This window comes from Medicago sativa, chromosome 1 (genome assembly GCF_051527215.1).
Source record: "Medicago sativa cultivar Bolivia chromosome 1, Bolivia_mono, whole genome shotgun sequence".
NCBI lineage: Eukaryota > Viridiplantae > Streptophyta > Magnoliopsida > Fabales > Fabaceae > Medicago > Medicago sativa.
The window spans coordinates 22,374,079-22,391,520 of NC_140749.1; the positions used below are offsets into that span (position 1 = coordinate 22,374,079).

Genomic DNA, 17,442 nt, shown 5'->3' on the forward strand with positions numbered 1-17,442 from the left:
TCTAGATATAAATGATATAATTTTTAAGCTTCTACATATGATCAATTCTTAGATTGTGATGAAGAATATTGCACATCACTTCTCATATTCTCTCTCTGGGTTTCTCTAATTTTACACCAATAAATAAAACTATTTGAACCTTTTTGACCTCGTTCTGATTGATTATGGACCCAGCATTATAAAATGTCAAAAATGCATGTAAAATTTTGGAAAACTTACTCAACTAATTACATTAAGTGTTTAGTAAAAGAAAAACTACATTAAATGTCTTTTGATTAAATGAAGATTATATTAGGAATAATAACATTAAATATATCCAAATTAGTTAAATTTTGCTTATAATACTTTTTGTTTTTGCTTATTCTATTTTTTTTATCAATTTTTTTTATTATGTGTGTGTAAGGCTTATCATCAGTATAATGTTCAATAATGATTTACGTTAATTTGTTTTTATGTAGGTTGAGTTTCCTAATTTGAATACCCTTAAATTGAGCTCACTTCTCAATTTGAATCAAGTGTGGGATGATAATCATCAATCTATGTACAACTTGACTAGCTTGATTGTGGATAACTGTGGTGGATTGAAGTATTTATTTCCCTCTACTTTGGTTGAAAGTTTTTCGAACCTCAAACAACTTGAAATAAGTAATTGTCCTATCATGGAGGAGATAATAGCTAAAAAAGACAGAAACAATGCACCGAAAGAGGTAATTCTATTATTGGTAGCATCCAACTAATTTTAAACTTGCAATTTAAATAATTATTTATATTAATAGTGGTTATTTATGAATTCATAGGTTCATTTTTTGAAATTAGAGAAAATCATACTGAAGGATATGGACAACTTGAAGACAATATGGCATCGCCAATTTAAAACATCGAAGCTGTTGGAAGTGAACAATTGTAAGAAAATTGTTGTGGTTTTTCCTTCTTCAATGCAAAACACATACAATGAGCTAGAGAAGTTGGAGGTTACAAATTGTGCTTTAGTTGAAGAGATATTTGAATTGGATTTCAATGAAAATAACAGTGGAGAGGTTGCAACACATTTAAAGGAAGTTACTTTAAATGGATTGTGGGAGTTGAAAAAGATATGGAGTGGAGATCCTCAAGGAATTCTTAGTTTTCAAAATTTAATAAATGTACAATTGAAATATTGTGCAAGCTTGAAATATCTGTTACCACTCTCTGTAGCCACTAGTTGCTCACATCTCAAGGAACTTAGTATAAAATTTTGTGAGAACATGAAGCAAATTGTTTCAAAGGAGAAAGAATCTAGCATGAATGCAGCTCCCATATTTGAGTTTGATCAACTATGTACTTTATTGCTTTGGAACTTACACAACCTCAATGGTTTCTATGCTGGAAATCATACTCTAGCATGTCCATCTTTGAGAAAAATTGATGTTTCTGATTGTACAAAGTTGAATTTGTTCAGAACTCTATCTACCAGAAGCTCCAATTTTCGAGATCACAAACACTTTGTTTTAACGCAACAACCACTTTTCATTGCCGAAGAGGTATGCATATCATGAAAACACCATGTCTGTAGTACTTGTCTTTTAAACCTCAATAGTGTTTAGTCAATAGTAATTATTGTTTAACTCAATAGTAAAATGTTTAAATATGTTATAGGTGATTCCAAACTTGGAGGAGTTGAGCATAGCGCAGCCGGATGCTGACATGATATTGCAAGCACAAAACTCAAGTTCCCTCTTTAGCAAAATGACCCATCTTGGCTTGGCTAGCTATCACACCAACGGGGCTAGATTTCCTTATTGGTTTCTTGAAAATGTGCATACTCTTGAGTCACTAATTGTTGAGTGGAGTTCCTTCAAGAAGATATTCCAAGATAAAGGGAAAAAAAGTGAGAAGAATCATCCACAAATAAAAAAACTGATATTGAATCAATTACCTAAACTTCAACATATATGTGAGGAAGGATCCCAAATTGACCCAGTTCTTGAGTTCCTTGAAAGCTTAGAGGTTCTTAGTTGTTCTAGTCTGACAAATTTAATGCCTTCCTCCGTCACCCTTAATCATCTGACGCAGTTGGAGATAACAAAATGCAATGGGCTAAAATATTTAATCACATCTCCTACGGCACGAAGTTTGGAGAAGCTCGCATTGTTGAAGATAAAAGACTGTAATTCACTTGAAGAAGTAATTACTGGATTAGAAAATCTTGGCATTGCTTTTATAAGTTTACAAATTTTGATATTGGAATGTTTGACAAGCCTCGTCGAATTTTGCTCCAGTAAGTGTTTCATGAAGTTTCCATTGCTGGAGGAAGTAATTGTGAGGGAATGTCCTCGCATGAAGATTTTTGCAGCGGGAAACACAAGTACGCCACTTCTTCAAAGAGTTAAAATTTCAAACAATGATTCAGAATGGATTTGGAAGGGTAACCTAAACGATACAATATACAACATGTTTGAAGATAAGGTATGCTTGATTTACCACTTTATTTCTTGTATAACGATATCGTGATTTGCTTATCTATTTGTTTTGTTTTGTTTTCTTTGGATGCATGTTTTATTTTACAATGTTATAGACATTGCAAAAAAAAAAAAAACTATATTGAGATTATAAAAGCATATCGCAATATATTCTAAAAAAAAGAAAGGAAGCAAAAGAGATACATAATATCAAAAGAAAGAAAATCATAGAAATGGACCCTCATGTTAATATTTTTTTTGAAGAAGCTAAATTAGTCAATCTAAATTGTAATCGGAAAGAATCAAACCCGAGACCTCGATGAGAAGTGCACTCCAATGTTCCAAACCAATACAACCAGACCAACCCCAATGGACCCTTATGTTATAATGGAGTCCATATACCCAAACAAAAACTTCAAGAGTTTACAAACTATTTTATGGCAAAACATTCAATAATTATAAACATATAAATATATTATATGCTAAGCAAAAACTTAGAAATTGCACTTAAAATTTATCATTGCATAACTTTCAAGTACTCATTACATGCTTGTATATATCATAATGATAAATTGAATCATACTAGAGATTTTGACAAGTGTCATTAATCCCATTGCAAGTGTTAACATTCTGGCAACTTGCAAATAGGAAATTATTCAAAAATCTTCTACATGGCATTACTGCATTAGTGTTGATAATAGTCAGGTAACCACCTTGGAGCCTTCTTATTCCTTACACCCAAAGGCCAATCTCTACTATAGGAAACTAGCCCATCTTATGGCCCATTAATCGTATCGTTTCCCACCCCTTCTTGAATGACCTTGTCCTCAAAGTCAAATGATGGAAAAAAGTATGGAACGCCTCTGTCTTCCCAAGTTGCTTCCAGCTCAGGAGTATCCTGCCATTGAATGAGGACTTGATTTTGAAGTCCTTTAGTAGTTTGAAATGTCTGAGAGCCCAATAATTTAGCAGGACATAAATCAATGCGAGTTCCCAATATATCAGCTGCCAAATTTGGAATGGTAGAAGGTGGTGTTCCCTGGGAAACATTGAGTTGGAAATGTGAAAAGTCGGATGTATATGGGTAGTGGAGGGAAGCTCCAATTCATAGGCTATCGTTCCAATTGTCTTGACCACTTGGAAAGGGCAATAAAATCATAGTGCCAACTTAGGACTCTGCTCCCTGTAGAGGGAATTTTGTTTATAAGGTTGGAGATACAACATTACCCAATCACCAACCTTCAAGCATTGATCCAATCTATGTGAATTAGCTTGGGACCTCACTCGTTGCTAAGCATAAACAAAGTTTTTTCTTGATCAACTGTGGCAATATCAGTGGAACCAGAAGTATAGGTCAACAAGTTATAAGGATCATGGCCATACAAGGATTAGAAGGGCGTCATTTTGATGGCAGATTTATATGTGGTATTATATCTGAAGGTGAGAAAAACACAAGAAGGGGGGTTGAATTGTGTTATCTTTTTATTCGTTTTAAGACTATGTTCAATGTTTAGAGTCTGAGGTAGTTCAAAGTCAGATGCAACAGATAAGTAAGAGAGAGAGAGAGAAGAGAGAAGAGAGAAGACACAAAGCAATTATACAAGTTCCTTCCATAATCCGGAAGTAGTCCTGTTCCTCTTGCACTTCCAAGGAGAGTTCACTAAACCAAAAGACTTCAAACTACTCAAGGACAAAAGCAAACGGTTTCCCATGCTCAAGCACACACGCAAGAGACTTCCTATGCTAAAGAAGAAAAGCAAGAGACTTCTAATCAAACAGAATTACACAGAAAATTGTTTGAGGTTTGAACACTTGATATACAATCAGTGGTGTTCACAAATACAAATTTGATACAGAATCTTAAAACTCTAGAATTTCCAAGATATGAAAGTTGTTAAGAAATTCTAAGCGAACTTTGATGCACAGCAGTTTCTGCCGATTTTTGGAACTTGTAAATTGTTGTGAGTCTCTTACAATCTTCAAGTCCTTACTCCTTTATATAGAGGTGTGAAAGAGACGTTGATGATTGCCAGCGCATCAAAAATAGTTGTTATAGAAGCTTGATAATCACCAATGATCTGTTGCTTGATGTAGTTATTGTCCTAGGATGGAACAATTTCAAATTCATTCCTTGAATAGAGAATAACCATCATAGAGACAACTCTTATCTTGTACTATTGAAGACATGAAGAGTTGAGTAGTGGTTGTACAATTGTACTATGTCCTTTTTCTGGCATTTTTTACCAGAATAATTGTGAACAAGGTCAAATAACTGACTTACAATTTGTAGAAGCAAAGTTAAGAAAGATGCAAGCGAAGAATTAAAATATTATTATTATCATGAAGAATTTCTTAAAATTAAAAAAAGAAAAAAAGAAAGAGTTTCTTAAACCTCAAATACAAACAATAAGCAATCTTCTTGTTTGTTTGATGAATTAGGACGGGCGTACGAAACAGTGGGCACAAAATCACTTAAATGCTGATTCAGAAAATTTGATCATTTTGAGGGCGGAAAAATTGTATTGTAGTAGACTAGAATATTATATATGCATATTTAAACATCTCTTAAACACAATCTTGATTTGTCTCTTGATATATTATTTTGATTGATCAGGTTGCATTTGGTAAATTCAAGTACTTAGCCTTATGTGACTATCCTGAGCTAAAGGATTTGTGGTATCACCAACTTGATCACAACATGTTCTGCAATTTGAAACATCTTGTGGTGCAAAGATGTGATTTTTTATCACATGTACTTTTTCCATCAAACGTTCTTGAAGTGCTACTTGGATTGAAAGAACTAGAAGTAAAAGATTGTGATTCATTAGAAGCGGTGTTTGATGTAAAAGGTATGAAGTCTAAAGAAATATTGACAAAACAAAGTAGTCAATTGAAAAGATTGAGTTTGTCTACTTTACCCAAATTGAAGCACATATGGAACGACGATCCTTATGGAATTATCAGCTTTGAAAAGTTGTGCAAGGTGGATGTTTCTATGTGTCAAAGCTTGTTATATATCTTTCCATATTCTTTATGCCTAGATCTTGGACATCTCGAAATGCTGAAGATAAACTCTTGCGGAGTCAAGGAAATTGTTGCAATGGAGGAAGCTGGTTCAATGAAAATTGATTTTAATTTTCCCCAATTGAAAGTTATGATGTTGTATCAATTGACAAATCTTAAGAGTTTCTATCATGGAAAGCATACTTTAGATTGCCCTTCATTGAAGACTTTGAATGTATATCGTTGTGAAGCATTAAGAATGTTTTCTTTCAGCAATTCAGACTTGCAACAACCTTACTCGGTTGATGAAAATCAGGACATGCTATTCCAACAACCCCTGTTTTGTATTGAAAAGGTAAATCCCACCATACCTTGTTTTTCTTTATTTCTAAATGTAATAATACACTAGTATTTATTTTCATTTTGGATGTTTATTTTTCAGTTGAGCCCCAACCTGGAGGAATTGGCAGTAAATGGCATAGATATGTTGGGGATATTGAATCAAGAAAATATCTTTCATAAAGTTGAACTTCTTCGTTTGCAATGCTTCGATGAAACTCCAATTGTTTTTCTGAATGATTTCCATACAATATTTCCTAATCTTGAAACATTTCAAGTGCGTAATAGTTCCTTGGAAATATTGTTCCCCACTAAAGGAACCACTGATCTTCTAAGTATGCAACTTTCAAAGCAAATAAGAAAGTTGCTTCTTTTTGAATTGGAAAAGCTCGAGCACATCTGGCAGGAAGACTTTCCATTGGATCATCCTCTGTTACAATATCTTGAAGACTTATCTGTAAGGAATTGTGCAAGTTTAATAAGCTTGGCGCCATCGTCGACATCTTTCACAAATTTAACCTATTTGAAAGTGGACAGCTGCAAAGAGTTGATCTATTTGATAACATATTCAACGGCTAAAAGCCTAGTTCAACTCAGAGGCTTAATAGTAACTACTTGTGAGAAGATGTTAGATGTCGTGAAGATTGATGAAGAAAAAGAAGAGGAAAACATCATATTTGAAAAATTGGAATACTTGGAATTTAATTCTTTATTAAGTTTGAGAAGCTTCTGCAATGCGAAACAAGCATTCATATTCCCATCTTTGGTATGTTTCGTTGTTGAAGGATGTCCTCAAATGGAGATATTTTCATCAGGAGTCACGGTGGCACCATACCTGATAGAAATTCAAGTTGAAAACAATAATCAGCTATGGAAAGGCGACCTTAACACAACTATTGAATAATTGTTCACAAATAAGGTACATAATATCGTTGTTATAATTTATTTATTTTATTTATTATTCCTATAACTATCAACAAACTCATGCTAAGCACAAGATCCGTGCTCTACACTGGTTGAGCGTCGAAGCATCGATTATGTGTCAAAGTGCATTTTCAATGTTATTTACATTCAGAAATAAGAAGGAAAAAAAATGATAAAGATGACGTTAATGATAATAACATTGAAATAGTTGTTATTAAATATTATAAAGTGGTAGATTATAAAAATATGTTAAAATATTACAAATAATAAATATCTCACTAATGAAAAAGATGACATAAATGAGTCCCGTGATTTTATATATTATCGAAAATATTTATATTTTTATATAGTTTATAAATAATAAATAGGCTTAATAGCAGTTTGGCCCCTATGTTTCAAGAAGTTGCGATTTTAGCCTCATATTTTTTCTAATTAAAAAAAATTAATTAAAAAAATCAAATTAATTTTTAAATTTTTTTAATTAAAAAATACTTTTATTTTTATTTTTTAATAATTAAAAAAAATTACACACGTGAGTCCTAGGGGGTCAAAATTGTCCTAGGGGCCAAAACTGCAAAAGGGGCAATACTTAGGGGGTGTTTTTGTATTTTATTTTGTTAGAGGACAAAATCGCAACTTCTTGAAACCGGGGCCAAAACTGATATTAAGCCTAATAAATATGTATCGTGTGCTTTATTATTTTTATATTGAATTGTAATTACTATATTATAATTATTGTTTTATTGACAAATATTATAATTATTGTTGTTGTTGTTATCATCATCATCATCTGGAAGATACATTTTTTATTTTAAATAATTATTTAGAAGATACATAAAAAACTCAAATTAACTAATTACTAACATTTGAATAGTCGTTCCTAAGTATTAGGTCACGCACGCCCGCATTCCTTTATGTTTGATGTTAACTAGACTTTTCACCCGTGCTATCGCACGGGTCTGATATAGATGAAGATTATTTTTGAACAAATGATTTTTAAATTGCTAGTTGCGACTAACATGTATGACATTTATATTATATTCGCAATAAGACAATCGAATATAATGACATGAAACAAAATAAATTTATCACAACTTTACACTAATATAAGATTTTATCTTACAAAAGTAGTCTAAGTTATAAGTTTTTGCTGGATGGGGTAATAGGAACGTGATCACTACTTGATATTTTTTAGACAACTTGATCACAACTTAATCATATTAATGTCCTCCACATGTTTGATTGTTTCCTCTGTGATCCAATTCAGTTCACTCTCTATACATCCAATAGCTTATTTTGTTGTTTCAAAAAAAAAAAAAAAAAACCAATAGCTTGTCGCAAAAGTGTGTCTAGGAAGCTTATTAATGCATTGTTCAATATCAGTGATTTATGATTTTTAAGATTGAATTAGTAATGTGACATAAACACACTTCAGTGGAATACAATTGTATTTTACTCTTTATTCTCTTTCAATTTTACTAAAAGTGTGCCAATTGATTAGGAACATACCTAATATGCAAAACCTGTAGTTTTTGAAAACTTGGAAATAAATTGATATTTCACTTGCTGTTAAAAAATAAATAATTTGATACATCAGACAACAATAGAACCCTTATAAGAGTGTGAAAGCCACTGATCCAAGATGACATCACTTCACTATAAAAAATCACGTGGGAGTGCTCTTGGCTTAAAACAATATGACTTTTTTAGGAGAATTGATGGTTGTTCTTTATATAGTTAGTAAAATTAATGTATTAGAATATTTCAGCATAACTATAACTATAGTTTACATAAGTATTCAACACCAATAAGTTGGTCATGGACTTACACCATTACAATGTGGGAAAAAGAGTGTTATAACACCAAAGCCACTAAAAAAATTCATCAAGACACATTATTTGCCTCAATTGAAAGAAACTTGATCACTTATACTCAGCAAACTATACAGAGGCAACTTCTGCCACAGAGAAGCATGAGTTGCACAGTTATAAGGCACCTCTCACAAAATACAACAGTCTAAATGAATTCGGCAAGCTGAAAAACAGTGATATGGATAGTCTGCTAGCTACGTCTCTCTTGATTGATACATCAACTCCCCACTGAAGATACAATACAACAACCAAAATCCTGAAACAGTATGCATATATCAACACTGCGAAAACTACAACACACTACTCAGACAGAACAACTCCAACTCGAAGACAGGCTAAATCAAAGGCAAAATGACCAAACTATCATGACTTGACTTCCCCTTTTTTGGATAAGAAAACATGTCAAAAACAATAAGATTAAAGAAAACATGTAGAGCATCTCATCAAATATAGCTTTAGTTGACCACATTATGCCAGGTTTTGGTTGTGATATGTCAGGGTAAAAACAACATACTCTATTATCATATATCTTTTCTCTATCGAGACATGAAAAACTCAGGGCATGTGAAAAAGTAAAATACATCAAAACAACTTCCAAAATTCCTACAGGAACCAAAAAACATGATAAGTAATAAGCCTCCAAATTATTCATCAATGTATATCTAAAGACTAAAGAAAGCAAAATATAATCAAGCATCATTCTCATAGTTAGGGTACGTAAAACAGTAATTGTAGCCATTAGGGTTTTGGAAAAATTAGGGCTTCAAAATTGGCTTGGGACAACTTTTATATATAGATAGATAAGCTTTCGGGTTAACTTTTATAGATAAATAGATTAACGATTTAGTTAGGGTAAAACAGGAATTGTAGCCATTAGGGTTTTGGAAAAATTAGGGCTTCAAAATTGGCTTGGGACAACTTTTATATATAGATAGATAAGCTTTCGGGTTAACTTTTATAGATAAATAGATTAACGATTTAGTTAGGGTAAAACAGTAATTGTACCCATTAGGGTTTTGGAAAAATTAGGGTTAATAGGGTTAAACAAATTGGAATTAAGCATTAGGGTTAAAACAGTAAATTTAAGCATTAGGGTTTAGGTTAAAATTAGGGCTAAAATAAGCTTTCGGGTTAACTTTTATAGATAAATAGATTAACGATTTAGTTAGGGTAAAACAGTAATTGTAGCCATTAGGGTTTTGGAAAAATTAGGGCTTCAAAATTGGCTTGGGACAACTTTTCAAAATTGGCTTGGGACAACTTTTATATATAGATAGATTAAACAAATTGGAATTAAGCATTAGGGTTAAAACAGTAAATTTAAGCATTAGGGTTTAGGTTAAAATTAGGGCTAAAATAAGCTTTCGGGTTAACTTTTATAGATAAATAGATTAACGATTTAGTTAGGGTAAAACAGTAATTGTAGCCATTAGGGTTTTGGAAAAATTAGGGCTTCAAAATTGGCTTGGGACAACTTTTATATATAGATAGATTAGGGTTAAAACAGTAAATTTAAGCATTAGGGTTTAGGTTAAAATTAGGGCTAAAATAAGCTTTCGGGTTAACTTTTATAGATAAATAGATTAACGATTTAGTTAGGGTAAAACAGTAATTGTAGCCATTAGGGTTTTGGAAAAATTAGGGCTTCAAACTTGGCTTGGGACAACTTTTCAAAATTGGCTTGGGACAACTTTTATATATAGATAGATTAAACAAATTGGAATTAAGCATTAGGGTTAAAACAGTAAATTTAAGCATTAGGGTTTAGGTTAAAATTAGGGCTAAAATAAGCTTTCGGGTTAACTTTTATAGATAAATAGATTAACGATTTAGTTAGGGTAAAACAGTAATTGTAGCCATTAGGGTTTTGGAAAAATTAGGGCTTCAAAATTGGCTTGGGACAACTTTTATATATAGATAGATTAGGGTTAAAACAGTAAATTTAAGCATTAGGGTTTAGGTTAAAATTAGGGCTAAAATAAGCTTTCGGGTTAACTTTTATAGATAAATAGATTAACGATTTAGTTAGGGTAAAACAGTAATTGTAGCCATTAGGGTTTTGGAAAAATTAGGGCTTCAAACTTGGCTTGGGACAACTTTTCAAAATTGGCTTGGGACAACTTTTATATATAGATAGATTAAACAAATTGGAATTAAGCATTAGGGTTAAAACAGTAAATTTAAGCATTAGGGTTTAGGTTAAAATTAGGGCTAAAATAAGCTTTCGGGTTAACTTTTATAGATAAATAGATTAACGATTTAGTTAGGGTAAAACAGTAATTGTAGCCATTAGGGTTTTGGAAAAATTAGGGCTTCAAAATTGGCTTGGGACAACTTTTATATATAGATAGATTAGGGTTAAAACAGTAAATTTAAGCATTAGGGTTTAGGTTAAAATTAGGGCTAAAATAAGCTTTCGGGTTAACTTTTATAGATAAATAGATTAACGATTTAGTTAGGGTAAAACAGTAATTGTAGCCATTAGGGTTTTGGAAAAATTAGGGCTTCAAAATTGGCTTGGGACAACTTTTATATATAGATAGATAACAAATTAGTTTTTTTTAAGGCTTTTTTTTGTTAAAAAATTGATCCTTTAAGCGTTTCTTTGTTACAAATTGATCCTTTTAAAGTCATAGAATATTTACTATGTTACCCTTTTTTTAACTAACTTCATTAAAAAGTGATTACGAACCATTTTACATTGAGGTGGTAGGTTCAAAAATGTTTATGAATACTATCGCATATTTTCTCCTTGTTGTTTTTTAATTCAAATTTAATTTTACAAATAAATATTTCATAAATAGTATATAGTATTATAAATTCAGTAAACAATCAATTTTGTTTCAAACCAAGACTGAATAGTACACATGTGAACTCTAGTTTTGAGAGCGGTGAATTTGGGGGGCCAAAACTACTATTAAGCTATATCTATATGAGGAGGGATACTTTTTTTTTTTTTTTGGCTTTCGCACGGTTTCAGGAGGAATACTTTGGCTCCAAGAGTAACTCAATAGAGTTACTCCAAATCTTCACCTTCTATTTTAATTTAATCTAACGGTTTTAAACTTGATTTTAATTATTAGTGGTGTGACTCTATTATGCACCTTCCTTCTAAATACCTAATTACTTTATTAAACTTCTCTTCTTTCATTCTCAGGAAACTTAGGTGGGTGTATTGGATTAGGATTTTAAAAGACTATTTTAATAAAAAAAGTCTTTAAGATTTTAAAAGACTGTGTGAGATTGTATTGATTCTGTGAGATTTTAAAAGACTTTTTATGTAAAAGACTTTATACACTCAAGATTTTAATGGATTTATCACACTGACTTTTAAGGATTTCAAAGGATTTTATGGGATTTTAAAGGATTCAATGAATTTTAGGGGAAAAAAGAACAAACTTACAAGTGTGAATGATAAAAATAATGAACAAATAAATTCTAGCGTTTGAATAAAGAAAAATAAAACCAATAAAAAATTCTTTTACTATTGATTTTAAAATTTTAAGGATTTTATGGATTTTATAAGATTTCAAGGGACTAAAAAACACTCTTAACACATTATTCTCCATACACATTTTTTATTTGTTAAAAATGTTATTCCCACAAAATTCAATTGTACATATTTAAAATTATGACAGCCCTTACAAATCTTTCAAAAAAAAAAATATTGTGTCAGCCCTCATTTTGTGTTTGAAATTAGAGAAGTCGTTTGAGTTTTTATAAGAGAGGTGAGAGAGAGAGAGAGAGAGAGAGAGAAGAGAGGAGAGAGGGAGGGAGGGAGGGAGGGAGAGAGAGAGAGAGAGAGAGAGAGATGGAGAGATAGAGAGACGAAGAGAGAAAGGAGAGAGGGGGGAGGGGAGAGAGAGAGAGAAGGGAGAAGAAAGAGATAGTAACTTTTAAATGAAAAACAATCCCAAGAAATCTCATCTTTTCATGAAAGACTTTTTCTTGTTGAAATTACACTACAAAATCCCACAAAATCTATCAAAATCCAATTTATTAAACAATCCTTCGAAATTTGAATGATTTTGAATACCATGAGACTTTTTTTAAGTGATGAAAAGTCTTGATTGAATACCTCAAGACTTTTTTTTAAGTTGCAAAAAGTCTTGATTGAATACCACAAGACTTTTTCATAATTAAAAAGTCTTTTAAAATCCCATAGAATCGTAATCCAATACATCCCCCTTAATTCAATCTGCCGCTATAATATGATACTCTTTGAATTACACCGATCAATTATACATCTTTGCATTATTAATGTTAATATTTTTCCCTAAAAAATTAATGTTAATATTTTGTCAACAGGAATTCCTACGTTCTAATTCATTTCCTGAATATGACCATTTTATCCTCACATCTGCAAGGTACGCACCATCAAATTCTCTCTTATAAAACATTTTATTTTTTAGGGCTTAGACACCATTTAATATCTAAAAAAAAAATCAATTGATTTTTTGGATAAAAAGAAATCAATGGCTTTTTTTTGTAGAAGGCAGCATGAATTAGATTACTCTTCCCAAGCACAAGGTGTGCCAGAGAAAAATCAAACGGTCACAAAGTCAAGTTACAACAGAACAGAGTCAAAAAAACAAGCATACTAAAACAGAATTAATCTATGTCCATATACAATAAAGGGCTAAGCCGTCACCTATGATAATCAAAAGCATTGTTTTCGATTTTTGCCTTTAACCACACAAAAAAAAAGAAGCTTAACGTTGTGAATAAGCTGAATCGTTGTCATGACCCAATTTTAAAGATCATGACCAGCGCCAAATTTTATTTCCTAGTTTGGCAAGCCTTATTCAATCTACAACCTAGTTCAAAAAAATGTCCTCGTGAGCTTAACTCAGTTGTTATGGACAATGCATAAAATATGCAAGGTCCAGGGTTCAAATCTCAGTCACCACAAAAAAAAAAAAAAAAAACCTAGTTCAAAAACAAATAGTGGATTAATTTGAAGAAACAAATTTTATTGTATTTTTTATATATTACAAAATAGAAACATGCATTGACAAACATGTCTCACATAGCTACTGCAAGTATACACTAGAGTCAAAGGAAATTACTATACATGAATGCCAGAACTCAATATCAATATTAACCCTTTTCTTTAAACCCCTACGATTGATATATGGAGGATACATTCAGCTGACACAAGGCTAATAATCTGAAATATAATAGAGACAAAGTGAGTCCCAAGTGAGAAAATAATGAGAAATATAACCAAGACACGCTAATATTAAAATGAAAGGAAAGTATTTCCATATAAAATTGACAATTTATCAAATAAATGTATAACACCAACTCCCATAGTTTAACTCGAGTACTAGGCTTCTTCACTTATGATTATAAACATCGGCTCCCCTCCCCGCCATAACCTGCAGACTCTCCGTCTGTAATTATTAATCATAGTTATGGTGCATCAAGGCATACACCGGCTGTGCTGTTTTTGATTTTTATTTAGTTTCCTCCAAAAACAATATTTAAACTTTGAAGTACATCAATAGTTTCACAATGATTTCCAAAACTGAAAACATCAATTAAAATAATCATTAAACATACTCCATCAATTTTTGAAATCATATAGTCACAATAGGATTCATGCATTTAACCTTATCAGATCATGAATTCATATTATCCTGATCATCTAATGAAAACAAACCGTTTCAAAAAAAATTGTTGCATGTTATCATTTGATAAAATAATATAAGAGAGTAATTGAATAGAGAAGGAATTTAAACAAATAATATAAGACATGGTTTATTTTCTTGTTGCTAGAATAGTTGCCGAGAATCAAAACTAGTAAAACTCTGAAATTTCTTAGAAATCTTTGATCTTGTTTTTCATCTTATGCCTTCTCTCTCTTCAATTCCCTTTTTCTTCTTTGATTGTATATGCTTACTGAAGTTCATAGTAGCAACCCTTGTTTTTCGCTCTACCCACCCTTTTTCTAGTCAATCTTACCTTATTGCCTTGTGAGCGCCTACCGAAGCTTCCCGAATTTCTCCCTCTAACTATTTCCTTTCTCTCTCGGTGCTTCTCCTTCTATCTTCCTCTCTATCAATTTGAAACCCTAACCCTAAAATTCTTCTTCTTCCACTTCAATCTTCATGATTTAAGTTCCTTCAAAGTCTTCAAACAAGCCAAGCATTCTAAACCTTCAATTGCATGTGAATTTTCTAGGATTTTGGTTTGGAATGGTGGAGTATGGGGGTTATAGCGTTTCAGCCTAGAGCTAATGGAAGGAAGAAGAGGAAATTGTAAAAAAAAAATCCCCTTTTCTCTCTCTTGTTTTGTCTATTTATAGGTGCATGCTGAATTTACAAAAATGCCCACTTAATTCAACGAAAAACCAGCCGATTCTATTTGGCCACAACCCGAAACACACAGCTGATCTTCAACAAAAATTATACATAAGTTAACTTTAGTTGGAACTCTGTCACGTAGTAGATGCCACACTAACAAAGACACCTTCAAAGGGATATGTCGCTGCCAATTAGTATATGGAACAACTACCTCATGATAAATATCCTCTCTGGTAAGGATGGTATATGCGCTCCGCACTGTATACCTAACAACAGGATCCAGAGACCAAATCCAGTGATATGAACAATCATTCTATAAAGACAAATCGCAAAGAAGCACCTGACACTCAACTAAAAGTTCCTCCTCCCACGCCCTCAAACTCCTCCACCAACGCCAAGCACCCCAACCTTCCCCCTACCCTAACCGCTCCATATCCGCCACCGAAGCCCATTTATTATCAGATTCAAACAAATGTCGGACCTAACATAGAACACATCACCCCTCCAACCACTTATCTGTCCAAAAGAAAGTGTCATTCCCATTCCCCACCTTCCTACACAAATACTCCTCAAAACAACCCTATGTCGGACCACCAATACCCTCCCTAATACGATTAATCTGATGCCACCCAACTGAACCAGTACTCCCTCCTTCCCTTAACCGAGCACCCTCGACCGAATATCTCACCGACAACACTTTAAGCCATAACCCGTCTCTTTTGGTCACCATCAGCCAACACCATCTACCTAACAGAGCAATATCAAACTTCTTAATCCTCCTAAACCCAACACCACCCACCTCATTCTCCTTACAAAAGGTATTCCAATCAATCCAAGAAATCTTCCTATGATCCTCACATCCCCCCAAAAATAATAATTTCAAAGAGATTTGATAGAGAAAATGGTACCTGAGGGAGCTTTGAAGAAGGAAAGAGCATTCACAGGAAGAGAGGTCAGGACAGACTTAAGAAGAATTAGAAGCCCACCAAAAGACTAATATCTGCTTTTCCACCCCCGACAAATGCATTCTAATATGGTCAAGCAAAGGCTCCCAAATACTCAACTAATGAGAATCTCCCCAAATGGAGAGATCCAAATACAAGAAAGGTAATCGACCACTTTACATCTCAACACATAAGTAACTTCTTGTAACCAGGAATCAGGGACATTAACCCCCACTAACAAACTCTTGTGAAAGTTAATCTGTAAACCCGACATAGCCACAAAAAGATAAAGGAAAATCCGCATATCACGAACATTAGCGCAACCCTTCTCCCCTAAAATAAGAGTGTCATCAGCAAATTGAAGGTGGGATATTGACAACGGCTCCGCACCGGCAATTTATAACCGGAGAACAAATGATTAGCATTTATAGACTCCATTAGAACATTAAACCCTTCGGATGCGAGCAAGAACAAAAAAGGTGAAAGAGGGTCACCTTGCTTCAACCTTCTTTCCATTGGAAATTCCTCAGTCAGGCTACCATTCACCAACACTAAAGCAGTCGTCGTTCCTACATTCCTTAATCCATTTCCTCCACATGGTCGGAAATATCATTTTACCCATTACCACCAAACAAAATCACACGCCTTTTCGAAATCCACCTTGAATAATATTAACTCCTTCTTGCACTTTCTGAAATCATTAACAACCGCATTAGATATTAAAATACAATCAAAAACCGGCCTACCTTTTACAAATGCTGACTGAGAAGGGGATATAACACCACCAATGACACTTCACAATTTATTTGCTAACACTTTTGCCAACAATTTATACAAACATCCAACCAAAGATATAGGTCAAACATCATTCAACTGTTAGGGGCTATCGAACTTAGGAATTAAAGCAATGAACATGCAATTAATTCCTTTAGTTAGTTTCCCAATCTGATGAATTCTGTAACAAATCACATAATGTCATCTTTCAACTCCACCCAAAATTCTTTGATAAAACCGACTGAAACCCCATCAAGGCCTGGAGCTTTATTACTATCATAATCTCATACCGCTGCTTTCACTTCTTCCAAGATGAATGGTTTTAATAAAGTCACAATTTCATTATAAGACAAAATACGAAAATTGAGATTTTCCACACCAGGTCTCTCTACACTGGCTGCCTTATAATGACCCTCAAAAGGAGAAATTTCAGCATGGTGCACCTTAGAACCCCTTCCACCCGCACTCCATTCACCAAGAAAGAAGATATATTGCTACCTATGCGTTGACGAGACATTAAGACATGAAAATACTTTGAATTAGCATCACCTTCACGCAGCCCGTTCAAGCGATATTGTTGCCAACAAATACTAGAATGCACCCATGATAGAGAATGCAACTCATCGGATAAGGCACATAATTCCTCTACCTCCAAATCAACAAGCTCAGCGCCCTCCCCTTTGCAGTCTAACAAAGATATACACTCTTTTAAAGAAGAAATTCTACCCAACAGATTACTTGTATGTTTTTTATGCCACTCTTTCAGCTCCGCTTTCAACAAGTTAAACTTCTCTTTCAGGACAAAACCACCCCAACCATCAACCTTGAAGGACTGCCACTT

At 33.1% G+C, this 17,442-nt stretch overlaps 2 protein-coding genes across 3 annotated transcripts in view; both read left to right on the top strand.

Moving 5' to 3' along the window:
- The window catches only part of LOC146953647 (uncharacterized), a 33,642-nt gene that overhangs the window by 8,894 nt on the left and 7,306 nt on the right, over positions 1-17,442 (top strand). For both annotated transcript variants that reach the window (XM_085710963.1, XM_085710967.1), the window contains exons 6-11: positions 459-707; positions 798-1,520; positions 1,636-2,445; positions 5,053-5,796; positions 5,884-6,699; positions 12,884-12,942. In XM_085710963.1, coding sequence (XP_085567089.1) covers positions 459-707; positions 798-1,520; positions 1,636-2,445; positions 5,053-5,796; positions 5,884-6,684 — 3,327 coding nt within the window. In that variant the 3' untranslated portion in view covers positions 6,685-6,699; positions 12,884-12,942. The remainder of the gene's footprint in view (positions 1-458; positions 708-797; positions 1,521-1,635; positions 2,446-5,052; positions 5,797-5,883; positions 6,700-12,883; positions 12,943-17,442) is intronic.
- The window catches only part of LOC146953648 (uncharacterized), an 82,614-nt gene that overhangs the window by 8,874 nt on the left and 56,298 nt on the right, over positions 1-17,442 (top strand). The window lies entirely within an intron of this gene.